This window comes from Dermacentor andersoni, chromosome 1 (genome assembly GCF_023375885.2).
Source record: "Dermacentor andersoni chromosome 1, qqDerAnde1_hic_scaffold, whole genome shotgun sequence".
NCBI classification, from domain to species: Eukaryota; Metazoa; Arthropoda; class Arachnida; order Ixodida; family Ixodidae; genus Dermacentor; species Dermacentor andersoni.
In genome coordinates this window covers 248165912-248193178 of record NC_092814.1, presented here as the reverse complement: position 1 = coordinate 248193178, position 27267 = coordinate 248165912, and the positions used below count along the sequence as shown (strand labels likewise).

The following is a 27267-nucleotide window of genomic DNA, read 5'->3' as shown; positions in this document are numbered from 1 at the left end:
AGAAAAATTGTGTGAACTAGGCCACTGCAACTTTGGTGTGCCAGTTTACTACGATTTTACAACAAATAACTGGCTCTGTGCTTCCCCATAATTCTACATAAATAAAGTTCATATAGATGTATACAACCACAACTGATGATGAGCCAACATTATATATTTCGCAAGAGTACTATACTCCAGCATTTCAATTTCTCATTCATGATTTTGTAGCAGCAATAAAGTTTATGAAACAGACAAAACAAGCGCCTAGCCACTGTGAATTAGGAAAAAGGAGTAAAACTCGCCCTACCGTTTGCTGATATTGCCACTTAGTGTATATGCATACTTGCGAATGAATGAAGCAATATCACATGTGCACTTCTGTATACGGAGACAAACAACACTACCGACAGTTAATAAAATATAACTAAGTATGCACATATTGAGCCTATAAAGATTATTCTGAAGTTTTAAGTAGCAACACTATAAGCGTAATTAATAGGCTATATGAAATTATCTTCTCCGCGTGTTCATGTAAGCACTCGTTAGACTTCAATGTCAGTCGGAGAAAGTGGCCGCAACAATGAATAAATGGCAAACAACCTGCCAGTTGCAATCGCACTTCATTTTTCTTCTTCTGTTGTTTATACACGATCGGGGCGCATGACGGACAGACAGAAGACGTTCAGCGTCAGCTCAGTGAAGGCCTCCTGTCGTTCGAATGCCGTTACTACCCAAGGACGCGGCGCGCTAATCATTGAGGAAGAGCAGGAGAAATGGTCAAATTTTCATGCAAATGAAACAGAAAAAATGAACCTCATGCATACCTTTTTTTTTCTTTCTTTTTTTCAGCGGATGCTCCGTAGGCTTTATGGAACGATAATCAACCAGGTAGACGCGCTGCAAAACAAGGAAAGCCGACCACTGCACATTATTTCTTCGACGCAGGAAATATTTACAACGCACGCCCCGTCATACCAGCAGCAAATAATGCAGTTCTCTCTCTCTCTCTCTTTACCAATTCAGAGGGTCAAGACAAATTCGAACACCGAGAGATGTTAAGAGCAGACACGGGCTCGTGCCCTTTGAGAGAGAACCGCACTTTCGCTTAAAGAAAAAGAAATGCCGGTGCAACTAGAACCCCACACGTGCGACTGCTGCACAAATGTCTTAACGTCGGAATAGCGCTGCACTAGTTTCTCGGGACGAATTCGTGGGGTTGCTATGATATTCCTCGACACCGTTTTCAGGGCCTGAATGGTCGCTGTTCCATTCCAGTCAGCGAAGCAATGGGCGCCGCCGTTGCTTCGTTCGATAACAGAGCTCAGGCACATCAGTTGCTCTTACCTCAGGTTAGATGAAGCTAGTCACGCTGTAAAAGCCATTGGCAGAGCAGAAAAAGAACGCAACGAGCTTTATAACACGAAGGAAAACTTTCGCCTCCCTAAGCAGCCAGTTTCTAGTGCTGAGTAACCTAGTGTATCCTCCTTGTATTTGCCGTCGAAACTAAGAGGCAAAGCCGCACTTCCTGAAACTATCCGATGCAAGCCAACCTACGAAGCAAAGCCAACGACGTTTCCTGCAAACTAAAGATGGCATTAAATACATGTCGTCTATGACGTTCAATTTGTTGCCTGCAATACACAAAATTATTGCCTATGAGAGAGCCGTCGCTGGGGGATGTGTTGCGCAAGTGATATGTTATTGTTAAAAAAAATATGTAATTTAAGCGCCACTTCATAATACCTTCTAAGCTTTCTTGTCTATAAAAACAGCTGTTTTGTTTTTCATTTGCGTGCATAACAGAATAATTTTTTCTACCACTAGCAACAGCTTTCTCAAGTAATAAATGTAAATCTCGAAGGCCACGCTTTTGCCGTACTGTGGGTGGCTGAAAGGACCGCTGACGTCTGACCGCCATTTTTGAACATCACCTGCTGCTTCTAAAATTTTGATCTCACCATGTGAAAGGTTAAAACTACTTTTATGTCACTCTGGTTCGAGTGTATTTTATACCTGGGGATACCAACGGGTGTTTGGAAGTTGGCCTCCATTCGACCACATCTTTTAAACCATACATTCAATTCAGTAGAATTGGCTCAGCTTTTCCCGGGCATTTAGGCTCGCGTGCGGATAGTTCCAATTGCCTGAGGTCGAACAGCAATATCAAAGTACGTCAAAAGCATGGCCTTCAAAATTAAAGGCAGCAAAGTGGCGGAACAGCACAATCTCAGAGGCTATGAAAAACCTGACGCGCCATTGGAACTTTGTTATGTCGCAATGTTACGAAGTTGGACAGCGTTTAACAAAAATACCGACGAAGAGATCGTCATAAGGAAGCTCAAGGGACCGGATATACATGTTCCGATAAAAAGGAGTAGATATAGCGTACTTGCCAGAAATTAAGTGACACCGGCCACGGCGGCCGCATTTCGATGGGGGCGAAATGCGAAAACACCCGTGTACTTAGATTTAGGTGCACGTTAAAGAACCCCAGGTGGTCGAAATTTCCGGAGTCCTCCACTACGGCGTGCCTCATAATCAGAAAGTGGTTTTGGCACGTAAAACCCCACATAATTTTTTTTTAAATTAAGTGACACTAATTATTCGCCAAGTGGCAATGAAAAAAAAAAAAGAAATTAAGAAATAAGGATCGCGAATCGCGCAGCTGCACGCACATAATGCTTGCACGCGAACTGGTCAATCTGTGCTTCGACCATTGTCGTGCTATCGTTACAGTACGGTTAATGCATGCAACAAATCTGCATCCTGTCAACTTAGAGGGAGGTGTGCCCTGCTCCGATAGCCGAATAATAGCAGAAATTGTTTTCGCTAGTCATTTTCCGGCACTTACCTCATTTAAGTGGCGCTAACATCGAGTGTGGAATTGGCGCTGTTTGTAGCTGCTTGATTATGAGCGACGAACATTCGTAACAGCAGCCAAAGAAGTCGCCCGTGACTGACTGTGTCGTTATTTAACATGTGAAGCAAAACTGGACGCTCGGCCCATGTCGCGCGTCCAGCAAGGCTCACTTTCTTCACATAAAACGTGTTGATAAAAAAAAAAACCATATTTTGTTTTGCTGTTTTCTTTTGTAAAAAAAATCTTTTAGAGGTTGTCTCTAGTTACGGTGGTAGGGAGTTGCAAACATTTTGGTTCCGATTGAAAGAAGATTTTGCTACATTGTTCAAATACAGCACGAACCAATTGCGAGCCGGCTGTTCCATTTAAATGGCGGTTTCGCTTAAACGATTTCCGTTTACCGAGATTATACTTTATGATGCTGGGTCCCTAATGATGCTTCCATCTCACTTCCAGACTTATTTTACTACCGCGAGCAAGCCATTGTGCCAACCAGTGTTGCCATTTTAGCGATTTTGTCGCTAGGTATAGAGACAAAATTTTCAGTTTAGTGAAAGGAGGAAGGTTGCTTCGAAAATAGCCTTCTAGAACGCCCTTTAATATTCAAAAACTGCATGTGAGCGACTGAAATTGGCTGTATCACGCGTAGGCTCTGTCACCATGATGAAGTAAGGGTTGCCTTCATAGGATTCACAGATGCGTTCACAACTTGCGTGTTCTTTTTATAATTTTTAGGAAACCGTTTTGAATAGGTCTTAAAAGGGCGCTGAAACACTACGCTACTACTATGTAACGCTACGCAGCGCGCCGCTGCCATGTCGGAGCCCACGCGTAGCGCAAAGATGAAATTATTTTTCTGTCTTTTTGAGATCGCAGACATACATATTTTTTCATTTATTTCACTCGAAATCAGAAATTATATATTACTGAGAATGCCCTCGCGATCACGAAATCAGCCAGCAGCGATGGCGGGTCCAGCTGCTTTCGATGACACCTCATGACGGTATTGCGGAAGCGAGAGCAGTCGACTTTTGGCAGTGTTTGACAGGAGATAGTGAATTACCTTCTTTATGTAGTGCAATACTATTTGGCTCACATGTTCACAGCATGCTCTACGACAGATTGGCTACGTTTCCTCACTATGTATAAAAAGTGTTTCAGGGCCCCTTTAAAGTTTCGGGTTGTGCAGTTTGATAAATAGGTTCGACTGGTGGACACTTACAAATTTTATTATGAGATTTAAAATGCAGAAATTAATAATAAGACAGATCGGCTACTGAAAACCATATACATAGGTGCGGCTGGGCTCAATCACGCGTGCCTGAACACTCAGCTTTCTTATCACATTGGTTTTGGACAAATCAGTACTGCGAAGAGCCTTCAGGTAGACAAAGAGGCGGAAGTGTAGTATTTGGCTTGCGTAAAGGTCACGTCGTCATCGCAGTGTTGACATACGACTTCGTGCGTCTTGGATAATATTGCTATCCATTCAGGAACGCCGAGAAGTGAACATGTTCAAGGATAATGTGGACCAATTAAGTGCCTTAGCGTGCTAGGAAAATCAAATTGTTTGTGTTTTTTTTTAATCGTGCTGCATTTGGAATCTCCCAATCTGAGGATAAATTCCGGATTCCAGCTGTCATCTTCCGTTGTTGCGTAAAAGTACAATGGTAAAGTAAAAGCCCACTACGCACCACCGGTAAATTCTGTGCTTATTCCTCACTCAGATGGATTCTATACAAACGTGAGACGTTCCAGTAAATGATTTGCGCCATGCTAGCGTATATTATAGTGTTCCAAATATGCCTACGTCACTCATAGCTTTAGCGACCATTTCACCAACCTTGCAGCAAAATTTTGCGACTTTTTCGGCTCCCTTTAGCGACACGCTTCAAAAAATTATAGCAACACTGGTGTCACCGAAAAACCAGTTTTCCTGGTACACCATGGAGGACGCACCCAAAGTTAGGGTACAGTGGACTATAGTTATAGCAGTGTAGTAGTTAGGGGGCGCAGACCACCCGAAGTACAAAAGAACGCAAAAGGGATATACAAAATAACGCAAACAGGGAGTGGGACTTTGGGTAACCAAAGACGGTTGGGTGCGCTATTTCTAAAACTCCGTACTGAGCGGAACAATCGGCCTTTTACTGAAGTGCGTGATCAGCCCAGAAAGCCATATGAGCGCTTCTACGTACGTACCTGAAGGCAACAGACTTTGAGTGCAGCACTGTAGACACACTGCGCCTTGTCTAGTGGACGTGATCGATCTGGATTCTTGTCTTCTCTCTTTCACGCATCCCTCTCCCCACGCATGGGGTATCCAACCGGACAGAGTTTAGTTAACATTCCTGCCTTTCCTTCCTCTCTTTTTCTTTCCGTCGTCACCCGCCGTGGTTGCTTAGTGGATATGGTGTTGGGCTGCTAAGCGCGCGGTCGCGGGATCGAATCCCGGCTACGGCTGCCGCATTTCGATGGGGGCGAAATGCGAAAACACCCGTGTACTTAGATTTAAGTGCGCGTTGTATAAAGAACCCCAGTTAACCTAAATTTCCGGGGTCCCCCACTACGGCGTGCCTCACAATCAGAAAGTGGTTTTCGCACGTTAAACCCCATAATTTATTTTTAATTTTCGAGGTGAGGGTGCTTCCGGCTCCCATGGATACGCGTGGCTAACCTATGATAAGTAGAATGGGAAAAGGGGCAAAAATACTGAGTGGTTTTGAGCTTTTGCTTGGCGTGTTCATGGTAGTACAACATGTCAGGAAACGATTCACTAGCATGCTGTTTTTAATGCGAAACATTCTTTGGCTCATCCCAGACACTTTACGGTAGGTAGGTATATGTAGGTTTCTGTCTCGTATCGTTGAGGGCCACTTAAATAAAAAAGGAATACGGTCGGGTCGAACTTCGGCCTCCCAGCACAACAAATCGATGCTCTAACCATTGGGCCACGATCTTTTTCGTCTTCTTTTCTTTTTTTCTTTTTTAAAACACAAATATCGATTTGGCCACGATCGCATGCATACTTCTCGCGTTCCAACACGAGCTAGTGGCGTGTGCGGCACGTCGCATAACGCGTGTAAGTTTTCATTCGGCCACAGACTTGGGAACGAAACGCACGAGTGATAGTCAATCTTACGATAGTATTTCACGTGCGTCACGCACGACGCATGGCTGCCACGACGCACGACGCAGAATGGCTGCCATTTTGAAATATTTATACTGACTTATTTTGGCTTATGAATCAGGCACATTGCTTACGTATAATAATTACAGGGCACATTTAAGTTAGTTGTACCTAAATAAGTGAAAGAAAACTCATGTGTTAAAATTAAATTCTCGTTAAGGCAAGAAATAAGTTTGGACTATAACACCACCGAAGCCAGGGACATCGCAGCCTATGTTTCATGAACGAAAACTAACTGCCTTTTCCCTGCGATTACCGTGCACCGTGCCTATTATACTGGAAGTTGAGCAAAATAGTTTTGCAGCGTCAGCGAAATGTGGTTTTTGCTGCAGTTCCGAACGCTAGTTGCAATTTCTATGTAGAGGAATGCATGTACTTATTGCAAATGGTGATGATACATCTAAGTACATTTTGTTTGCCCTTTGCAAGGGCATGCAGACCCATTATTTGCGCATATGTTAAGTGTTTCACAAGGTTCTGTTTGTTTTTGACGAGATACCAATCCCTGTTTACCGACGGTTCCTGACATGATAACACAATGCCCCGCGATACAAGAATGGCATGAATGTTTAGAAGCAAACAAATAAGTAGCCCTACGCTCAGATCTTTTTGTTGCCGTTCGCAAATGCTGCTTGCTGAGAAGTTTCTTCGGAATCGCGGACAACGTAGAAGGGTTGCAGCTTGAGCTAGTTGGGACTAGCTTGTAATAGACTTTTGAAACATTGAGAGCAGTTGAAACGAGGAAGTTCTTTCTCAGCAACTTGCGAAAGTCTGTGAGGGCCTGTTACGGGGTCACTTAAATTTCTCGATGGTCGCTGAGCAGTGATAGTCCGATCAATCTGTCTTGGTTCATACGATTCCGGAGGTAGCTCTTCAGCCTTCTCAGTGTCGAGAAAGTCCGTTCCGGGGTCGACGTCGGCACAGGTAACGTCGCCAGGATAGAAAGCAGGCTGTGGATGTTAGGAAAAAAGTTGCGGTTACCCATCCCAAAGGCCTGCAAAGCGCAAGCTGGGCGATCCTTTTTTTTTTTTTTTCGTTTTGGCAGCATTTGCTCATCCACAGCGTCAACTCTGTTTCGATGGCATCAGCCGAAGGAATGTCGTCAAGCCGAAATTTCACTGAGTCATCAATAGCAAGAAGGCTAGCCGATGCGCAGAATTTCGGCAGTAGCATGTTAAGCCCAACCAAAACTTTCCTATGGGCATCGAACCGGTCTCTTAATTGATTTTCTAAGTCCATCAACAAAGGCATATACACATTCCTCCAGTAGTATTCTTCGGGAACAGCAGAAGGTACATTGCTTCTTTGCATCTGCCTTCCGGTGATGCGTGGTAGGGCCATCTCAACATTTGTGATTTCCAGAAAAGATAGGGACTTCGGAAAAATATTATTGAATTCTGTTTCTGAAATCGCCATTTTTCTGAAAAGAATGTCTTACGTGATCGCATGCTTGATACAAGTCGCAGTCAACTTTTTGCAGAAACTTGCAAAGTGGCAGTGTTAAAGAAAAAGGGCCACTACAGATCTGAAGCGAAACGACAAACTCGGGCTTCGTGATGGCACTGAGCAGTTGAAAAGGCTTGGATAAAGTATAAGATGACACACACTCTTCTTCCAAATATTCGAGAAATTGGACAATGGGCGTGTACAGCTCAAGAAAACGCTGAAGTGCATCATGACTCTCCACATGTCTGGCAAAAGGAGAGAAGTGATTTTCTTGCTTGTGCTAAGTTTTCTACTTTGTCTTGCAGCTGGTTCGTCCTCTGTGGCGAAGCCCTCACAAACGTACAGGTTGCGGATACAGTTCCCAAGCAGCTGCGAATGATGGGAAGTTCGCATGCGTGAAGCAGATCAAGATTTAACGAGTGGGTGCTACAATGCACGTGCAACGTTTTGGGAGCCGTTTGACGAATGAAGGCTTGAACTCCGTTTAGGTGGTCGCTCATTTACGCCTCGCCGTCGTATCCTTGCCCGCAAAGTAAGTGGAGGTCAAAGCCATCATCCCTAAGGCTGTTCAGGAATGTGCTCGCCAGTGCTTTGCCAGTGAAATAGCACACGGGAATAAAATTTACGAAAGCTTAAAGTACGGGTAGTTCCAAATCGTCGTGTTCGACGTACCTCAGAAAGGGAAATGTGGACAGTGCGAGATATATCAGTGGCCTCGTCAGCCAGAATTTAAAAACATGAACCTGAGTGGACGTTGTCAACTTCCTTTTTTTGTATATGTTTTTACTACAGAGGGTGATCAGCTCATATTGAATGTTTGGGCTCGTGTACAGGGCATTCGCCGGAGATGTTCCAATATGAACTCTCAAGGCGGCATCTCCATATTTGGCTCTCATTCTTAGCAGTGCGTGGAAATTTCTTTTATTTGTCAATTGCAGCACTTGAGACATTGGACCAGAGTCATCTGTGTCGCGAAGCGGCACTTCCTGTCTGTCACAGAAAAGAATTGTTTCTATTATTGGTAGTGTTGTTCCTGGCGATCCCTCGGAGAAAAGGATGCTTCACCGGCAGACCTGCGGCTGTCACTGTTGCTGATCACGCCTCATCGTTCACTTAAGGCAGCTCGCTTCAAGACAGCAACGTCGCCCCTCCTGACCGTCATGAAGAGGCCACTTATTCGGGGTGCTGTTGTGCCTGGCGATCCCAGGGCGCAAAGGATGTTTCACCGGCAGACATGCCGCTGTCACGGGTGCTGTTCACGCCTCATCATTCACTTCAAGACAACAACGTCGCCTTCCGACTACCACGAAGGCCCGTCTCCTAATCCTGACAGAAGAGGCCACTGATTGATGACAAGGTCATTGTTAAGGACGCCTGGGGAAAGGACGTCAACAGCGGGTTCATAGTTTGCCACGTGGTTCCTCGTATTGGGCAACAGTGAGATGTTGAGATTGGGAAAAAGGGGGGGGGGGGTCGTTAAAGGGCAACTCCGGGCCTTTTTTACGCCATATTAGGATACTGTCATTTTCAAATTGTATTGACGGTCCTGTCACCTGTAGGGTGGTTCAATTTGCTTAGAACTTCATCAATAATTTTAAATAACCAATAAACGAGATACCGAAACCGAAACAAGTAGCTGCTTCGTGTGACGTCACGATGAGTGAATGACGTCTGGTCCTACACTACCATAATGTAAACACGCCGAACGCGTGCTAAACACGCTGTACACGTGGCGCTAACACCAAGAAAGCGAAGCTGACGATGTCTCTTGACGACACAGGGAGCTTTTACAGAGTTTCCGAACTAGACAGCGGCGATTTAAGCGACGATTTCAGGGAGAGTGGGGTGTAGACTATGACGTTGCAAACACAGGGTGGGTAGAAAGTTATGAGTCCGGAACGCAACCAATTTTTAAAATTCATTTTCAGGAAAACGAAATAACTTGCAGCCACATAGTTTAGCACAAATACTCAGAATGCAAAAGAGAAGAGAAAGAGAAATCTTATTAACATCAGTGGGCATCGAAAAATCGCCGGAGTGGTCCTTTAAGAGCGGGCGACAGTGGGATGTTGAGGTTGGGCAATGGTGTGGGCGATAGGGAACAGGAGGTGATGAACGATTCGGCGTTTGTGATTGGCCAGTGAATTCCCTCGACGGGAAATAAACGCAATAAAAAGCGGATCCGGACGGCTGTGAAGAGGGGGACGGTCGGACATGCAAAGACGTTAACATGTAGTGTGCTCCGATAGTTGGAGCCATGTTTGTAAAACTGAACCGTGTACATTTTTTTAATATAATCCCTTTTCTCACTCTTTGGACGTCGCTCAGAACCCTTCTTTCTCCCGGCACCTGGCACGGCACCATCCATGGAACTGTCGTGGCCGCACGGACCCCCGACTTTCACAACAGTGGTGGCAGCGGTAGGATCGGTCGGCGTTGGCTACATCGGTGGGGTGAGTTCTACGTGTTTGCTTCCCTTTTCGCCAGACTCATTAGCGCAGGCAGTTGGTAATGATGTTCGGTGTTGTTAGTGATTTTGCCTCGTAGACCAAGAATTGGGTGTCTCGCGGGCTAGATTACTAGTGGGGAAGAAGCACAGGGTGCACTGTGAGCACTTATAAGTTTCAAATCCAAGAACTCCCCGAAAGTCATGAGCAGACGGACATTTCGGTTGGCCTTGCGAAAGGCAAAAGGCAACAATTAGAGCACTCTCGCTAGTACAAGAAAGCAGATGCTGGGAAAGTACGTTTGTGTTTTCAGGTGGGCACTGTTTTGGAAATTCACCTTCTTTAAATAGCGAATATCAGTTTTAGGGAAGGGTGAATTTTGAAGGCAAACAAATTCGTTATGGAGAAATTCAAAGTGCAGGACCTCCTTCTAATTTGAGAGGAGTTCGGCATTTCCGCCGGCTGCGCAAAAACAAAAGAAGCAGTTCTCAACGTCATACACGCAGAAGATGTGACGGTCGAAGCTGACGAGGCTTGGGAAACCATCTTTGAAAGAAAGCGAAAGGCAGAGGAGTGCGAGAGGCGCGAGTGGTACACAACAGAGAGGCGCGAGCGTGAAGAAGTAGAGGCGCGAACGTGAACAGGCAGAAAGGCAAAAGCGGGAATCAGAGGAGTGAGCCGTGCTCCCGCAAGGCCTGCAGAAGATAGCGTCAACCTTTCCTTTTCCCTCTCAAGAACCACTTCTCTCTCTCAGAGGAGCACGAGAGGTACGAGCAGAAGGCAGCGCAACGGCGCGCTCTTATAGGATAGCAGATCTTGAACGCAAAAGTCAGATACTTAGATGGCAGATAGCGCGATGCCAACTCCACAGCTTCCGGGCAGACGAGAATATCGTTAATTTTTTCGCCGGTTTTGAACGAGTGTGTGAGAAAGAGGGTGTCAGGCGGGACTTCTCTCTGATCGTCGCAACTATAGTTCTTCCCGGGAAGCAAAAGCGTAACAAGTCTGTCCGTAAGAATGTTAAACCGGAGACTTCAAATCCCCCCGGCACGCCTCAGGATAAAGAGGGTGACGCACCTAAAGTAGCGCAAGAAACGAAGGCGCCCGCGCACAGTGCACGCGCGTTGGAGGCGCGGAAGAGAGTTTGTTGCAACTGCTGAGAGAAAGGCCACATGGCCAGGAGCTGTGAGAAGCGGGTGGTATTCGCCACAATTGAGGACTCCAATAACAAGCTGAAGCTGTTGAAGCCGTATATGGGACAGCTTTCAGTGAACAACCAGGTGTGTACTGAGGCGGCAATTTCGGCCAGCCTGCAGCCGCTGACGGAGCAAGGAGAACCCTTCTCCAATATGGGAGCCTTCAGGGCATAAACACAGGAGGAGACTCGGAGACTAATAGGCGTGTCCCCTATTGAGCAGCGGTCAGAGGACCACAGAACGATTACCGAGGCAGCTGCCCGCAGTGACGAGTCAAACGTGTTAGTAGCCCGAAGCGAGGGGAAGGCAGTAGAGAGCGGTGGTTTTCACGCAGAAGAAACGGAGTGCCCATTAGACCAAGTTTGTACGGAGATGGCAAGTTCAGCCAGCCTGCCAGAAAAAGCACAAGAAACGGAGGGCCCATTAGGCCACGTTTGTTCAGAGGCGGCAAATTCGGCCAGCCTGCCAGGAAATGCCACCAATGGCTGTTCGAATAGGTCAGAACAGGTGGTGAAGAAAAGGCATAGGCCCAGGAAGAGAGAGGCGGAAGCGGTCAAGGCGTCTAGCATCAAACTTGAGAAGCGGCAAGACGACAGAGGCAAATGCGCGATGGTCAGGATCCAGCCGAAGACTGTGAAAAAGCGAAGGACGGTAAATCCCAAGCTTAGGCGTTTGCAGAGATCGGGGATCGGCGTGACGCACGTCGCGAAAAGGAGAGTTTTGCGAAGATTCAGGCGTAGTAACCGCCGCTTAACCGCATTACGGACGTCTCGTAAGCAGAGGGACAAAAGGAAGCGCCCTGTAGGCTGCTACAAGAGCTGGTCACTCGCGAGGGCAAAGAAAGGCAACTGCCTAGCACCTAAGCGAACAGTGCGCGCGCGAGTCCGTGAATGTACCCTTCTCTCAGTACTTGGAGGCTGCTGTCCTAAAGTTGCAACTACGAGGTGCGTCAGGCAAATTAGCGGATTTTGCCTTCTTCGCGATCGCACCTTTACAAAGTGGCAAGAAAAGTGCTCGTGACCGCGCTCGAAAAACTGGACAATCGCCCCTTTACAGAGGAAAAAGCTCTAGGACACTGGTCCAGAGTTGTTGATCTTCAAATCTAAGAAGCTAGGTCGTAGGCCGAAGGGTTGGGTACCGGAAGTTGAGCCTTGCATTAGAATTCATACTAGGGAAGGGTCGGTGATACCCAAAGTTGAAGCAATCAGGGTCCTGGGTTTTGTACTTGAAGCGAACGGATCGAACATTAGAACCATTCAGCGTATTACCACGAAGACGGAGGGGGCCATAAGACTTATAAGAAGGATCTCTAATAGGCAGAGGGGTTTAGGAGAAGAAGGTGCGATGCGCTTAGTTCACGCATTTATTATGTGTCATTTCTCGTATGTGGTAGCTATGCTAAATTGGAATAGGGGGGAGAAAAATAAATTGGAAGCATTAATAAAAAAAGCCGTCAAGGCTGCGCTTGGTCTGCCTATGACTACGTCAAACGATATGTTGTTACGACTGGGTTTTGCATAATACTTTAGATGAAATTGCCGAGGCTCAGCGTACTGCACAGAGGGAGGGGTTGCTAGGTACACCAGCGGGTAGGTATAGTTTAGAGTTAACTGAAGAATCGGTGGCTGTGCCGCACGATAGGGCGCCCCTACACGAGTTGAACGTGAACCTTAGGGCAAATATCATGGTTCGTCCGTTTCCGCGGAATGTGCACCCCGTGCACAATGTAGGGATGCGGGTCGCGAGAGCTAGGGTTTTGTTGCGAGAGGCAGGATCAGGAGGAGGAGTCTGCGTTTGTTGACGCCGCATGGATTAATGGTAAAAATGCTTATTCGGTGGTGGTGGTAGATGGCAAAGGGAGCGTTAGAAATGCCGCTTCCATTTATACCAAAGATCCGGGGGTTGCCGAACAGGTGGCTATTGCTCTAGCGTTAATTGATTCAAGAAGAGTTTTGGTGTTTAGTGACTCGCGATCTGCGATTAAAGCCTTCTCGAGAGGACTTGTTGCGTAACCGGCTAACAGACTGCTGCAGGGTAGGGATATCACTTCGCACACAGTTACTTGGTTCCCGGCGCACATGGGGACAGTGGAGGGAGCCCCGCGTAACCTCAACGAGGTGGCGCACAGGAAGGCACGAGGATTAGTATGCCGTGTACTCCCTGAAGGGGCTGGATCTCCCGCTCCTGAGTAAAGGGACCAACTGTTAACCTACATCGAAATCACCAAGCACTACTACTTAGGGCGCAGGGCATTCCCCCTGCCACATTCCAAATTAAATAGGCCACAGGCGATTACATTTAGGCTTCTGCAGACACGAACGTACCCTAACCCGGTCATCATGAATAAAATTAATCCGGACTGCGGGCTTTCAATCTATTGCAGTAAGTGTGGGGGTTCGCTTGAGTTATAACACATGCTTTGGCGCTGCTTGGCGTTGGCCGGTGATGGTTCTCGAGGTGAACAGTGGTGGCAGCGGATGCTGCACAGTGAAGTGCTGGCGGACCAACTCAGGGCTGTCCAGAGGGCCCGTGTGACGGCAGAGGGGCTCGGCCTCTCTGTACCGACGTGGGAGCGGCCCGCATCAGTCCCAGACTGATCCCTCAGGACCTAAATAAAGTTCTTCATACCATGCATACTGGTCCAGACGGGCTTCGGCACTGAAGGCCTTAAGGGCTTTGCTGACGTTTTTAAGGACATGCGAATTGTGCGACCGTCTTTGAGTGTTGTAGCGCGTAGTATCGCGTAACTGTGTGGATTTTCCGGTTTACCTTTTTTCCCTCTTCTTCTTTTTTCTCCTTTTATTCCCTTTACCCCTTTCCCCAGCACAGGGTAGCCAGCCGGTACTTACACTGGCTAACCTCCTTGTCTTTCCTCCCCTTTGTCTCCCCTCCCCTTCCGAGAATCCCGGAATGCGCGATCCTCTCGAGCTTGTCCGAAAGAATTCGTTTGATGCCCGAAAAGAAAATCAGAAAGATGCATTGCAAATTGTTTTGTTCCTTTGTATCCATTATGTATTCAGCTTAGCTGCGCGCTGAACATTTGAGAAGCGTAAGGAATACCACAAAATTTTGTTAGGTTGTTGGAATTTTCTGCTCGTGGTATGGCAGACTTTTTTTGTTAGTTTGATTACTTCCATGAAAACGTTCTATGAAAAAGGAAAGCGTCCGTGTTTTCGTTTTCTTTAGTTACACGGAGATGTAGTCTAGCTGAATACGAAAAGCCTCAGTGTAAATTTGATTGCAACTTGTTTCGGATAGTTCGCACGATATTTTTTTGAAGTCTTTCTTTTTTATTATTGGTCAGATTTGGTAATTTATTCTAATCACGCTGCGTCGTATTAGCACCATTTAGAAGTGCGCTAGAAGAAGAGCGGAAAAAGTGAGGCCTTCTAAGCCAATTTAGGAACGTGATAAGGGTTGTAGATGATTTTCCCTTTTGTTTATTTCGCAGTTTGACATCATATACTGGTCATGTAGCTATATGGTGCTAAGTTTTACGGATATGAATTATTCAAGGCCAGTTCACCCTCCGCTTTCCTGACCTGAGGAAGTTCTAATTGATGATTACTTAGCGTGATTACGTAAACCCGTTTGCAAGGACACATAATTGGAAGTTTCTTGGTACTTGTCCGAATCAGCGTGAACTTTGCGTTTCAGGGTTTTCCTTTAGGTAGGGGGTTCTCAGGTTTAAAAAAAAATTGTACAGTCTGGCGATGACAGTGGCTTGCATGTGGCGCTTAATTGAGGCATTGTGTGTGGCCGACAACGGTCGCTCTTTGGAGCTTGACGTCTTGCATTTATGCAGTCCAGCCAGAGCTCACCTATGAAGAGTCTTTTGGCGAGAGGATCTTCATTCTTGGAAGCTGCGGCCCCATGGCTTCGAGCAACGCAGGCATCAAGCAGGCCGAGCTGCATCGAACAACTCGACCTCCCGATGCACCATTTGGCGGCGAGAGTGCTGTTGTGCATGGCGATCCCCCGGAGCAAAGGATGCTTCACCGACAGACATGCCGCTTTCACGGTAGCTGTTCACGCGGCATCATTCACTTCAAAACAACAACGTCGCCCTCCGAATACCGCGAAAGCCCGTCTCGCGATCCTGAGAGAAGAGGGTACTGATTGATGACAGGGTCATTGTTAAAGACTCCCGGGGAAAGGACGTCAACAGCGGGTTCGCAGTTTGCCACATGGTTCCTCGTATTGGGCAACGGCGAGACGTTGAGGTTGGGGAAAAGGGGGGTGTTCGTTAAGAGCGGGCGACAGTGGGATGCTGAGGTTCGGCAACGGTGGGGGCGATAGGGAACGGGAGGTGGTGAACGATGAGTGGGCGCAGGAGGCGCTACAGCCAATATGGCTGACATTCATTCCTTCCACTTCATACAGGCCGTGGCTCGGTTCGCGGGATTCCTTGGCCATGGTGTTGGTTCTGCGAGTGCCCCCGCCGCCTATCTTCTTGCGCCTAAAGTGGTTCGCCCCTCGCTGATCGCCGATGCCACTGGAGGCACTATCCTCTGGCAAACTGGGACAGCCCCATCGACAAGAACAGCAGTTCCAACCAAACTTATAAAAGGCCTCGCACTACAGTCCGGCTTCAGTGGGCACAGGAGTGGCGCTACAGCTAACATGGCTGACATTCGTTCCTTTCATTTCATACAGGTCTGTAATGCCACTTGCCTTTATGCTATACGTTCTAGCAATCGATGTCTTCTGCTACTCCCGTGCCCCCGAGTGTTGTGTGATTTGAGTGACGACTGCTTTTTCGTAATACGCCAATTGCTTTGCTGTAGTCACATTGAAACCAATCCTGGCACTGATGACAACTCTCAAAAAGAAATCTTACTGCTTTTAAAAGATTTGAAACGCCAGACGAACAGTCTAACTCGGGGACCGGCGGATCTGTTGACCGCCGTAAACGAAGTCAAAGAGGCACAGAAATCGCTAAAAGATAAGTTTGCCTTGATGGGCGAAAGGTCGCTAAAAGTCAAGACCAGGACTGTTACCATTGACCATATTGAAAATGCTGTTGATGCGACGCAGAAATCTATTTCCGATATAACGCGACAGAACAACGACATCAACTTTAGCCTAAATGAGCTTGAGGGCACATCTCGCCGCAACAACCTTGTTTTTTTAGTGTAACTGATAATAATGAATTATGGAGCAAAAGTGAAGAAAAGATTATCGGACTTCTAACGCAACACATTGATAGTAATTTGACCTCAGACGCAATTGAACGAGCACACCGCTTAGGTGGACCCTACTAGGAAAATAAGTACAGACCGCTCATTGTCAGGTTTTACAACTTTAAAACTCGACTAAACATCCTCTTTCAGCGCTCGAAACTCAGGTCGTATAACATGTGTGTAACCGAAGATTTCTCGTTTGCCACTGGTCAGGCTCGCAAATGCTTGATTAATTTTGCTAAAGCATTGCCCGAGTCTTCCACCTTCGATATGATAAACTGTTTGTCAATGACACGTGCTATACGTATGATCGCAGTAACAGTAGCGTGCGGGAACGAAGTCGCAATCCTGCTTTAAACGACAGCAGTGATAATGCCAATAGTGATCCGTTATGGCTTCTAACACACGCGCTCGCTCACTCCATGGCAATTCGCAAAAACATCATCCGAAGCGCACACCGAAATAACAATTGACGAGGGGAAGTAGTGGCGTGTACTCTTCATGTTTATCGGTTCCGGTTTTATTTACTAAGGCTAGGAGCATCATGAAACATCGTGATGAACTTGAGATTCCTATATCCTCGTGTGATGCTGATTTAATCGTGCTAACGGAAACATGACTTAACCCGCGAGTGCGCAGTACGGAACTCTTCCAGTCGAACAAGGCCTATGAGAGAGAGTAAAATATCTTTATTAATAATATTTGAATGGCGAGAGCAGTGTGGGAGGAACCTTCAGTCCAGGGTCCCTAAGATGATTCCGGCGATGTTTCGAGCCCGTTGTATCACAGCTCGGAGGACCTCGGGAGGTCCGTCGCGGAGGGCATCGTCCCACAGCTCTTTGTTGCGTAGGGGGTAAAGGAGAGTTGGCAAGGGAGGAAAGAGGTTTGCAGTGCACTCAATCGTGACGTGGAAGATTGTGGGCGAGCTGCCACAGCCAGGGCAACGATCTGTATAACAGTGTGGGTAGAATTTATTGAGAGAGACAAATAAGATTAGGAAAAGTTGCGGTTTGTAACTGGCGTAATGCCACTGCTTCCTCCCGCGAGAAGGACGGCGGTGGTGCGGCGTGGGTGCGACGAATGCGTGTATAATGACGGAGTATGTCTTTGTAACGGAGCAAGGGATCCCCCCACTCTGAACTAGTCGCCTCATCACGCCGAGTCGCCCGGAGGGAAATTTGTCGGGCAACCGCATGTGCGCGTTCGTTACCCGGCAGCGAGGTATGACCAGGGGTCCAGAGTAAGTGGATGCGGGGAGGTGTGGTTGGTGTATTTTGCGGGATCTGTTTGAGAATTTGGTGCGCCGCTCTCGGGATGCCATGTCCTGATAGGAACGCCCGGCATGCCTGTTGCGAGTCCGTCAATATATACACTTCCTCAGGAACGCGGATGGCGTATCGAATTGCAAGAGCAACACCGAGAATTTCTCCGTAAGCGGCATTTGTTCCGCGCATTGCAGCAGAGTCTCTCAGGGATTCGGTGCCATCCAAAACTACCGAGGTATAGCCCTCTTGAGTGCGTGATGTGTCCGTGTATAAAGTATGTGTTTCCGGGATGTTTGCAAGCATGCGGCCAATGTATCGTACAAGGGGTTTGCGCCGCCCTTTGTCATGCTCGGGGTGCATATTACGTGGCAATGGATGAATACTTAGTGCTTGGCGTATCGCTGACGACAAGATCGTTGGACGGGTTTCAGACTCAAGGGGTGGGACAGAGTATCCTAGCCGTGTGAGAAGATGGCGGCCAGTAGGAGTGAGTAGAAGGCGCTGGCGATGGCTGACCCAATGTGCCTCTAGCAGCTCGCCTAGTGTGTTATGTGTCCCTAAGTTAAGGAGACGGCGTGTGGAAGTATAATTCGGGAGGCCATGAGCCAGCTTCGTCGCTTTGCGAATCATTGCGTCTATGCGAAGTTGTTGCGCTTGGCTCAACCGCTGAAATGGGAGATGGTATGTAAGGCGGCTGATCACGCATGCCTCCACCAAGCGCAGCAGGTCCTCTTCTCGAAGGCCCGAGCGCCTGTTGGAGACCCTCCGGATCATCGCCAGAATTTGCTCAATCTGTCTGGATAGAAGGGAAACAGTGTAGTTTGACCTGCCATCCGCTTGGACGTGTAGGCCGAGGATACGAGCACGATTAACCTGTGGTATCGGTGTGCCATCCACGTGCACAGTGATAGGGGGAGTAGAGGAACGGCTCCGGGGGCGAATGATTATGAGCTCCGACTTTTCCGGAGCACATCTTAAGCCGCATTTTCTCGCGTACTCGGAAACTGTATCGACTGCTTGCTGCAGTCGGTCCTGGATAGCTCCGTCGGAACCCCGTGTCGACCAGATATTAATGTCGTCCGCATAAATAGCGTGGGCGACATCAGGGATCTGGTCGAGTAGCCGGGGGAGCCCTGCGAGCGCAATATTGAATAGAGTAGGGGTAAGAACTGAGCCCTGGGGTGTCCCACGTCCTACAAGGCGATTCGTACCGGATCGATGCGGTCCCATTCCTACAGTGGCTGTGCGATCTCGAAGAAATGCGCGGATATAGTAGTACATACGAATTCCACAGTGTGAATGTGCAACATTGCGAAGGATGAGGTCATGTTCAACATTATCGAATGCCCCTTTTAGGTCTAAGGCGATGAGTGCTCTCGTTTGGGCGGACGACGGAGGTCCTATGACTTCCTCCCGCAATTGTAAAAGCCCATCTTTGGCAGACAGATGAGCCCGATATCCGAATTGAGGGTTATAAAAGAATCATTTTTCTTCGAGGAAGGGCTGCAGACGCCGCAAGAGCACATGCTCCATGAGCTTACCAATGCAGGATATTAGGGAGATGGGTCGTAAGTTTTCAACCTTAACAGGCTTGCCCGGTTTGGGGATCAGTGTGATGTCGGCGAGTCGCCATGCTTGGGGAAGCATGCCCTTGCGCCAGCAATCATTGAAGATATGGGTGAGGTGGTTAATATCCGCGTCACTGAGGTTACGAAGGGTGGCGAATCGGATGTGGTCGGCTCCCGGTGCCGTGTTGCGGCGTAGGTCTTGTAGGACCACCCGCACCTCGTCAGATGTGATGTCTGCATCGAGCAATTCGTTCGCCTCGCCTACATAAGGATAATCAGGGTACTGCGGCGGCGGGCCTGTGGGTATGAAATGCTTCTCTAGCTCTCTGAGGAGTGTCGAGACATCGTCCCTGTACTCGTGCATTAGGATGTGCAGCTGTTGAAATGTTTTTCCCTTTGTTGTGGTGGTATCTGTGAGTGAGCGAAGAATCGACCACGTGTTTGCTGTGCTCAATGTGCCTGAGAGGCGATCGCAAAATCCTCGCCAGTTATTCCTCGTAAGGATCTCTGCATACTCCTGAGATTCCCGTGTAATTTGATCTATACGTTTCTTAAGTTTGCGGTTGAGGCGTTGTCGTTTCCATCATCGTGTCAACCCTCTGCGGGCGTTCCAAAGATGAAGTAAATGCGGGTCTATGTCTGATGTCTCGGTTGTGGTGCGCAGTGTGCTCGTGGTGGCCTCTAGATGTTGTGCGAGAGAGTCAAGCCAGCGTTCGTATCCTTGGCGCTCAGGTGGGTGCTGGCGACGTTCCCTGAATTTCGCCCAATCCATTATACGCACGTTTCGCTCGGGCCTGCGCGCACCCCGTAATGACAAAGTGGTCGCCACAATGTAGTGGTCACTACCAAGGTGCTCCTCTAAAGGCCCGTGCGCAACGACTGGGCCAGTATTGCGCACGAAGGTAAGGTCAGGGCAGGTGTCACGAGATACGCTGTTGCCTATCCGAGTGGGGTGCTCTGGGTCGGTAAGCAGTGTGTATCTCATATTACAGATGGCATTGCATAAGCGGGTCCCTTTAGCCTGCGATTTAACGTAACCCCATGCAGTATGCGGAGCGTTAAAGTCGCCGGCCACCACACAAACCCGTCCAAACCTACCAAATTCTGTTAGTAGGTGCTGAAAACAGTGCGTTCGCGAACGGGGGGAACTGTATGCATTGAGTATAAACAGACTCTCGCTGCGTTTACCTTGCGTAATTATTTCCAATATTTGGTGAGGAATGTCAATGTTAGTGGTATGCATGCGACGTGTAACATGTTTCGAAACTAAGGCTCCCACAAGAGGAGAGACACCCGAGAGCGTGCTGTAGCCGGATAAAGAAGAGGTGCAATTGACTTCCTATAAGAGGATGACATCGGGAGGGTTCGTGGATGTGGCGATATACTGCTGTAGGGAACCTCGTTTTCGGCGGAATCCCCTACAATTCCACTGCCACACCACTAGTTGCTCCGCGTTACGCGACGCCATCATCATCGCGAGAGGAAGCAGGCGGTCGTGCATAGGGATGCGGGCGTCGGGTGCCCACATTTGAAGGTTGCGGCCGAGAGCCTTGGTCGGAAAGCGCGCTTTCGTTGTTACCGCTAAGCTCAGGAACTTGCATGCGTGCGAAAGTGCACTCTATACATGATTTCACTTGCTCCGTAATCCCTATTTGAAGGGCCTCCATTTGGCGTTCTATCCTGTCCAGAGCCGCCTGCATACTAGTGCTCATGTCTGCCACCAGCGCGTCCATTTGTTTTTGTAGGCGCTCACAGCGTGCCTCCATGTCACGACGTAGGCGGGCTATTTCTATTAGAGGATCGGGATTTGATAACGAATTGGTAATAGGGGAAGGGGTAGGGAGAGATTTACGGGGCGGAGCGAGCTGTGGGGGACCCTCCGCCCGCCCTACCTCCCGAGGCGCCTCCATTGCTGTTTTCTTCTCCGGGGTCCGCTGCACCCCTGAAGGGACCAGGGTCACCTTGGCTGGGGCGTTGGTTTGCAGGGCCTTCTTGTAGGGTTGTTGGGAAGATGGGGAAGGAGGGCGCCTCTCTGGGAGGCGCACCGATGCCTCGCGGGATCGGGACCGAGTCTTGGAGCGGGTCCGGAACTTGCGACGGGATCTCGAACGGGTCTCCGACCGGTCTTGTCTAGTCTCCTTCGTTGGGGCTCGCGACGTTCGGGTCTCCGCCGTATCTGTGGTAGTGGTCGGGTCGCTGGAGGGTTGGAGTTCACGCTGCTCTTTCTCGAGAGCTTTCCCCACCCAAGCTTTGTTAAGTGTCTGCCTAGCACGCCGCGGGCAGTTTGGATCCGCTGTAGGGTGGGTCCCGTCACAGGATCTGTAGTGTGGGCTGCACGGATGTGACGGGGTGGGGTTGTCAGTCCCGCACGTCGCGCAAATGACCACGTGCGGCGTAGGACAGTAATCAGCCCTATGGCCGAGCTTGCGACATATTTTGCAGACCTGTTGGCGGGGTCGATGGGGGTAGCAGCGGAGTTCTGCACCATAGAAACGCACGTAGCGAGGCACGTTAAGTCCTTCAAATGTTACTAACACAACGTTGGTTTGACCCATCATTCGTGCTTGAAGTATTTGAGTTCTAGGAGCCAAAAGCTCATCCACTAGCTTGGAAAACGGTGTACCGGGCAAAAGACCAGGAACAATTCCCTTGCATAAGTTGTCTGGGGCCGCAAAATATGTTGTGATGGGATAGACCCGCTGACCAAGGTTCAGCTCCCTCACCTTGTACAATGCGTCGGCTACGTGTGACTGGGATGTGCTGATGATTGCCAAGTTCTGCTGAGGTCGCAGTCGGAATACGAGGTGTGACACAAAAGAAACGAGACTAAGTGTGTAGCTTGAAAAAAGAGCGGAGTTGGCAACAACTGTTTTGCTGACTTAATTCCACACACCTCCTCTATTCATGCCTCCAGTTTCGACAGAACCGATCACGCCACTTGGGAGTGCTGCGTCATTGAGTGAACATGTGCAACTGCATTCTGCCGGAAAAATGTCTGATGTAAAAACCGAGCAGCGAATCAACATCAAGTTTCATGTGAAACTTAAGAAATCAGCCACGGAAACATTTCAAATAATAAAGGAGGCTTATGGAGATGTAACCTTGTCTGGTGCACGTGTGTTTGAATGGCATAAGCGGTTTTCAGGGGGAAGGGACAGTGTGGAAGATGATGAACGTGCTGGGCGCCTAAGGTCAGCGATTACAGACCAAAACATTGCCAAAGTTCGTGATGTGATCAGTGGTAGCCGAATATTAAGTGTTCATGCAGTGGCGGAGCTGGTTCACTTGGATAGAGAAGCTGTTCGACGTATTTTAATAGACGAATTACACATGACGAAGATTTGCGCGAAGGTTGTTCCAAAAGTTCCAAAAGAGGGGGACGCTCGGACATGCAGACTCTAGCATGTAGTGTGCTCGAGCCGATAGTTGGAGCGTGTTTGTAAAACTGAACCATGTAATTTTTTTTAGTATAATTCATTTTCTCACTCTTTGAACGTCGCTCAGAACCCTTCTTTCTCCCGGCACCTGGCACGGCACCATCCATGAAACTTTCGTGGCCGCACGGACCCCTGACTTTCACAACAGTAGCAAGTTCTTGCGCTTTTCTTCCGCCTGCTTTTTAAGGCCGTGGTCAAGTTGCGTTAAGATGTCATGCTGTGAGCGGGATCAGACTACTAGGAAGTTCTCAGATAGCGTTGTTGACATGGCGTGGTAGTAATTTCTGGATGCGTGGCTCTTCAAGGTGTGCATGGCTTTCTTGTAATTGGTAAACGCCTTAATTGCAAAGCAGCCCAAGCGCGAGTGCTCCCCTTTTCCTGTACACTCGCCTTCGAAGAATACGCAACATTTGCATAACGCTCTTTGCAGGTTCTCTGAATAGACAAGCCATGGTTAACAATCTCACCAGTAAGGTTGGAACTCCAGGTTTCTTTTCCCTGTGGCTGGATAACCGTGCTTAGCCGGAGGGGTTGAAAGATCAAGCAGTAGCCTCTCCATCATCTCTGAATCGCGTATTGGCCTCGAGCTCCACCACTGGAAAAGCTGGCGTCCAAATTTGTTGGCGTGACGTGCTATTAGGGATCACGTGGACATAGCGGCCGCGTCGGCTGCTTCGGGAGCGCCGAAGCGAGCTGAAAACGAGAGTTTAAATTCCCCTCGTACGCTGCGGTCCTCATTTAGTGGCGAGATTTTTCCGCTTCGAGTGTCTCCTTTACAACGCTTGAAAGCACTACAATAGGTAGCGGCTGCCTTTGAAGGCGCGCAATATGGTATAGGCTACTGCTCAGTGCCGCAGTGCCGGACGTACGCAACGTAGCCCGGTGTCAGCCTTATTCACACGTAGCCGCAGGACAAGAAGCTGCGTGAAGCTTGGCTCGCGAAACATAAAACCGGCAAACAGTCGTTGGCTACAACTCGGGTATGCAGCAAGCACAGACGCGAGGAAGGTTTCTGCTACGGCGCCGGGTCTGCGATGTTCGGAAAACGCGCACTGAGACGCTCACCCGAGTCCGCTACCCGACTAATGTCATGACGGTTTGGTCTATGAACTTGTCGATGCTATAGATACTGGCAAGTTCACTGGAGTGGAAATGGAGCGGTAAGAAGCAAATAAAAAAAAAGCATGGCATATGGTCATGTTTGTGTTATGAATTAATGCACTGGATTACAAAAAGAAGCAGCGGGAGAGAGAGAGAGAAATAACGTTTATTTGCACCCGCAAAAAGAGCCCCGAAGAGTCAAGAGTCTTCCTGTCTCTTCGGATTGCTCCTCCCTTTTCATCTGGCTGATGCTCCTTGGAGCTCAGCGGTGTCCAGGGCCATGCGGATGACTTCTCTTTGATCATCTTCCTTCGAGCTGGTCATTAAAGTCTCCCAGGATTGTCTATCCCTATCTGGTTTATTGTATCTAGGACATGTCCATATTATGTGGATCATGTCCGCCTTTGCCCCGCAGTGTTTGCAGTTCATGTTTTCAATGTTATCGTGTCATCTCTTCAGTATGTAGGGGTTGCAGATCACCCCCGCTTGCAGTTGCCTCCATGTTATCTCTTCTTGCTTACTTAGTTTCTTATGCGCCTCTGGCAGTGTTTTCCTTCCCATTCTATAATAAGCGAGAATTTCGCTGTAAGTGTTTATGCCTTCTTCTTTTTGTAGGGGCTCCCTGGTTGGAGAGGCTGCATTGGTGTACCGGTAAATAAGCTCTCGGGCCAATGCGTGCGCTTTCTCGTTGCCGGGCAAGCCTTCGTGGGCAGGAGTCCATATAAGGTTTACTAATTCTTCTGGAATTGGTCCTTTCTCTAATATGTTGAGCGCCTCTTTGGAGATTCTCCCTGCGGTATAATTCCTGATGGCTGTTTTGGAATCTGACACTATGATTTTGACCCCTTTTTGAGTCAAAGCTAGGGCTATGGCCACCTCCTCTGCAACCTCCACTCTGCTTTGCGGGATACTGCAGCTCTTTGAGTTTTCACCGTTAGCCTGTGTCGTCACTGAGACAAAACCTGGTCTGCTTTCATATTCTGCTGCATCCGTGTAGAAAACCCCTTGCTTTTTATCTAGTGATTTTTGTAATGCTTTAACCCTGTCTTTCCTCCTATCCTGATGGTGACTGGGATGCATATTCTTCGGGAGTGGTGGTATGCGTATTCTATCTCTGATTTGCGACGGAATGGCTCCCGTGTTTCTTACTTTGTTGCTAGTTTTGTATCCTAGTTTCTCTAGAATTCTCAGACCACCTCTGCTTCTCATTAGTCTCTGTTGCTGGGAGACTAGTGTGGCTTCGATCAACTCTTCTAGGGTGTTTGAAATGCCCATGTTTAATATCCTGTGCGTAGAGGTGCATGGTGGAAGGTTTAGGGCTGTTTTAACTCCTTTCCTGATGAGGATTTCTATTTTGTTTTTCTCGGCCCTTGTCAGTTTAAGGTACGGCGTTGCGTATGTGATCTTGCTGATCGCGAAGGACTGTACTATCCTTAATAGGTTAGCCTCCCTCATGCCTGCCTTCTTGTTCGCGATTCTTCTGAGGAGTCGACAAGTTTGGCATACGCTCATTTCAAGCTTTCTAATCGTTTCCGTATTTCTTAGATTGTCCTGAATGTGCATGCCTAGCACTCGTATAGCTTTTACGTTTGGAATCGCATCCCCATTAACCATGAGTTTTATCCCGTGGTTAGGAATTTTCTTTCGCATTTTCTGTGGACTGATGAAGAGAGCCTCCGACTTCGTAGCTGAACATTTAAGTCCGGCTTTTTCTAAGTGCTCTTCAATTCTATTGATGGCCTTTTGCAGCGTTTCTTCTATGTAGGCGTCACTTCCTCTATTTATCCATAGGGTGATGTCGTCCGCATAGATCGTATGTTCTAGACCCCGTAAGTCCTTAAGTTTGTGCGGGAGTCCCATCATTACTATGTTAAAGAGAGTGGGTGAAAGCACCGAGCCCTGTGGTGTTCCCTTATTGCTGAGCTCTATCCCTTTCTCCTCGTTACCCCCTAGACTGACCGTTACTGTTCTGTCAGTCAGAAAGTCCTTTATATACTCGTAGGTACGTCTCCCTACGTTTAGGCTATTCAATTGTTCTAAGATTGCCTTGTGGTCTACGTTGTCAAATGCTTTGGCCACGTCTAAGCCAACGATGGCTTTCGTGTCCTTCGTTTGGTGGTCGATAATTTGCTCTTTAAGCTGTAGCATGACATCGCACGCAGATAGGTGTGCTCTGAAGCCTATCATTGTGTCAGGGTACATGTCTTGGTCTTCCAAGTATCTGCTAATTCTAGATGGTATCACGTGTTCCATTAGTTTCCCGACACATGAAGTGAGGGATATTGGTCTGAGGTTTTCGAGACTGAGCTTTTTCCCCGGTTTTGGAATTAGGACTAATTTAGCCTCCTTCCATTCTTTGGGGATTTTACCCTTGTTCCAACACTCTTGCATAAAATTTGTTAGGCTTACTATTGACTTGTCATCGAGGTTCCTCAACATCCGATTGCTGATTCTGTCCGGTCCTGCAGCTGTTTTCGTTCTTAGTCGATTCAGCTCGGCCCTGACTTCTCCTACGGTGACGGGGCTGTCCAAGAGGGGGTTCTCTTCCCCTTTGTAGTCCGGCAGTGTTTGTTGCGGACCACATTCAAGATATCTATCTTTAACTTCAGCGAACAATTGTCTGTTACTGCCTTCGTATTTATACACTAGTTTCTGCATGTTTCTATGCGTCTCTGATTTGCTGCTTTGGGGATCTAGTAGGTGCCTCAATAGTTGCCATGCATTTGATTTACCAATTTTGTGATCCATCTGTTCACATATGCTATTCCAATTTCGTTTCGTGAGTTCGAGTGCGTATTCTTCAATCTCTCCGTTCAGGTGCGCTAATGCCCTCCTAATGTTTCTATTGCTTCTATTCTCTTTCAATGTTTGCTCTAGCTGCTTCTTTTTCCTCCATAATCCGACCATTTTCCGGTCTACTACCTCTTGCGTGTCGTCTGCCTCCACCTTCTCGGTGGCCTCTTCAACTGCTTCCAAGAGGGCTTTGCTCCAACTGCCTACATCCTTGAGCTCCTCTTTTTCGGCACATTTCTGCCTAAAGAGGTTCCAATTTACCGCTTCGATCTGCTTGGGTTTGGGAGTTGGTATGCCGTGTTCTACCACCGTCTCTATAATTCTGTGGTCGCTCCCCAAGTCCTCTCCCGTGTTACACCATCGTGCGGTTATGTGTCCCCCTATGAGAGTAAGGTCCGGAGTGGTGTCCCTGGAAACGCTATTTCCTTTTCTAGTCGGAATTTGAGGATCTGTTAGTAGGGTTAGTCCATGCTTGGAGATAGTATCCCATAATTCTCTGCCTTTTTGTTGCGAGGTTTTGTACCCCCAAGCCGTGTGCTGCGCGTTAAAGTCTCCGACTATGACTATGGGGCTGTTGCCTGCAATGTTTTTGGACCTTTCGATGAGCTGATCGAAGCCACAATTCTTTTTTTTGCTTAGGAGAGCTGTATACGTTGAGAACGTATAGGCTCCTATCTTTTCTTTTCCTCGGTACTAGTTCAATTAGGACGTGATCAATCTTATTTGTGTCAGTCTCGTGTAGGACTGCTGCTAAGTTTCTTTTAACTAAAATAGCTGTCTGCCGGTTCTCTCCTTGCCC

At 48.1% G+C, this 27267-nt stretch overlaps 2 protein-coding genes across 7 annotated transcripts in view; one reads left to right on the top strand and one right to left on the bottom strand.

Annotated features, from left to right (window-relative positions):
- The window catches only part of Usp20-33 (Ubiquitin specific protease 20/33), a 105959-nt gene extending 104421 nt beyond the window's left edge, over positions 1–1538 (bottom strand). For 2 of the 5 annotated variants that reach the window (XM_055063621.2, XM_050195886.3), the window contains exons 1-2: positions 1327–1529; positions 807–879 (exon numbers count right to left, since the gene is read on the bottom strand). The gene's annotated coding sequence lies outside the window, so the exon portion shown is untranslated. Of the gene's footprint in view, positions 1–806; positions 880–1125; positions 1261–1326 lie in introns of those variants that run through there. The other 3 variants (XR_008609316.2, XM_050195887.3, XM_072284163.1) reach the window with 3 other exon arrangements.
- An 8295-nt stretch (positions 1539–9833) lies between these two features.
- The window catches only part of LOC129381087 (uncharacterized), a 165547-nt gene continuing 148113 nt past the window's right edge, over positions 9834–27267 (top strand). Inside the window, exons 1-2 of one of the 2 annotated variants that reach the window (XR_011892267.1) lie at positions 9834–9931; positions 14927–15127. Coding sequence is in view for 1 of the 2 variants with exons in the window: in XM_055063619.1 (XP_054919594.1) it covers positions 9845–9931 (87 nt within the window). In the remaining variant the exon portion in view is untranslated. Of the gene's footprint in view, positions 9932–14926; positions 15128–27267 lie in introns of those variants that run through there. The other variant, XM_055063619.1, reaches the window with a different exon arrangement.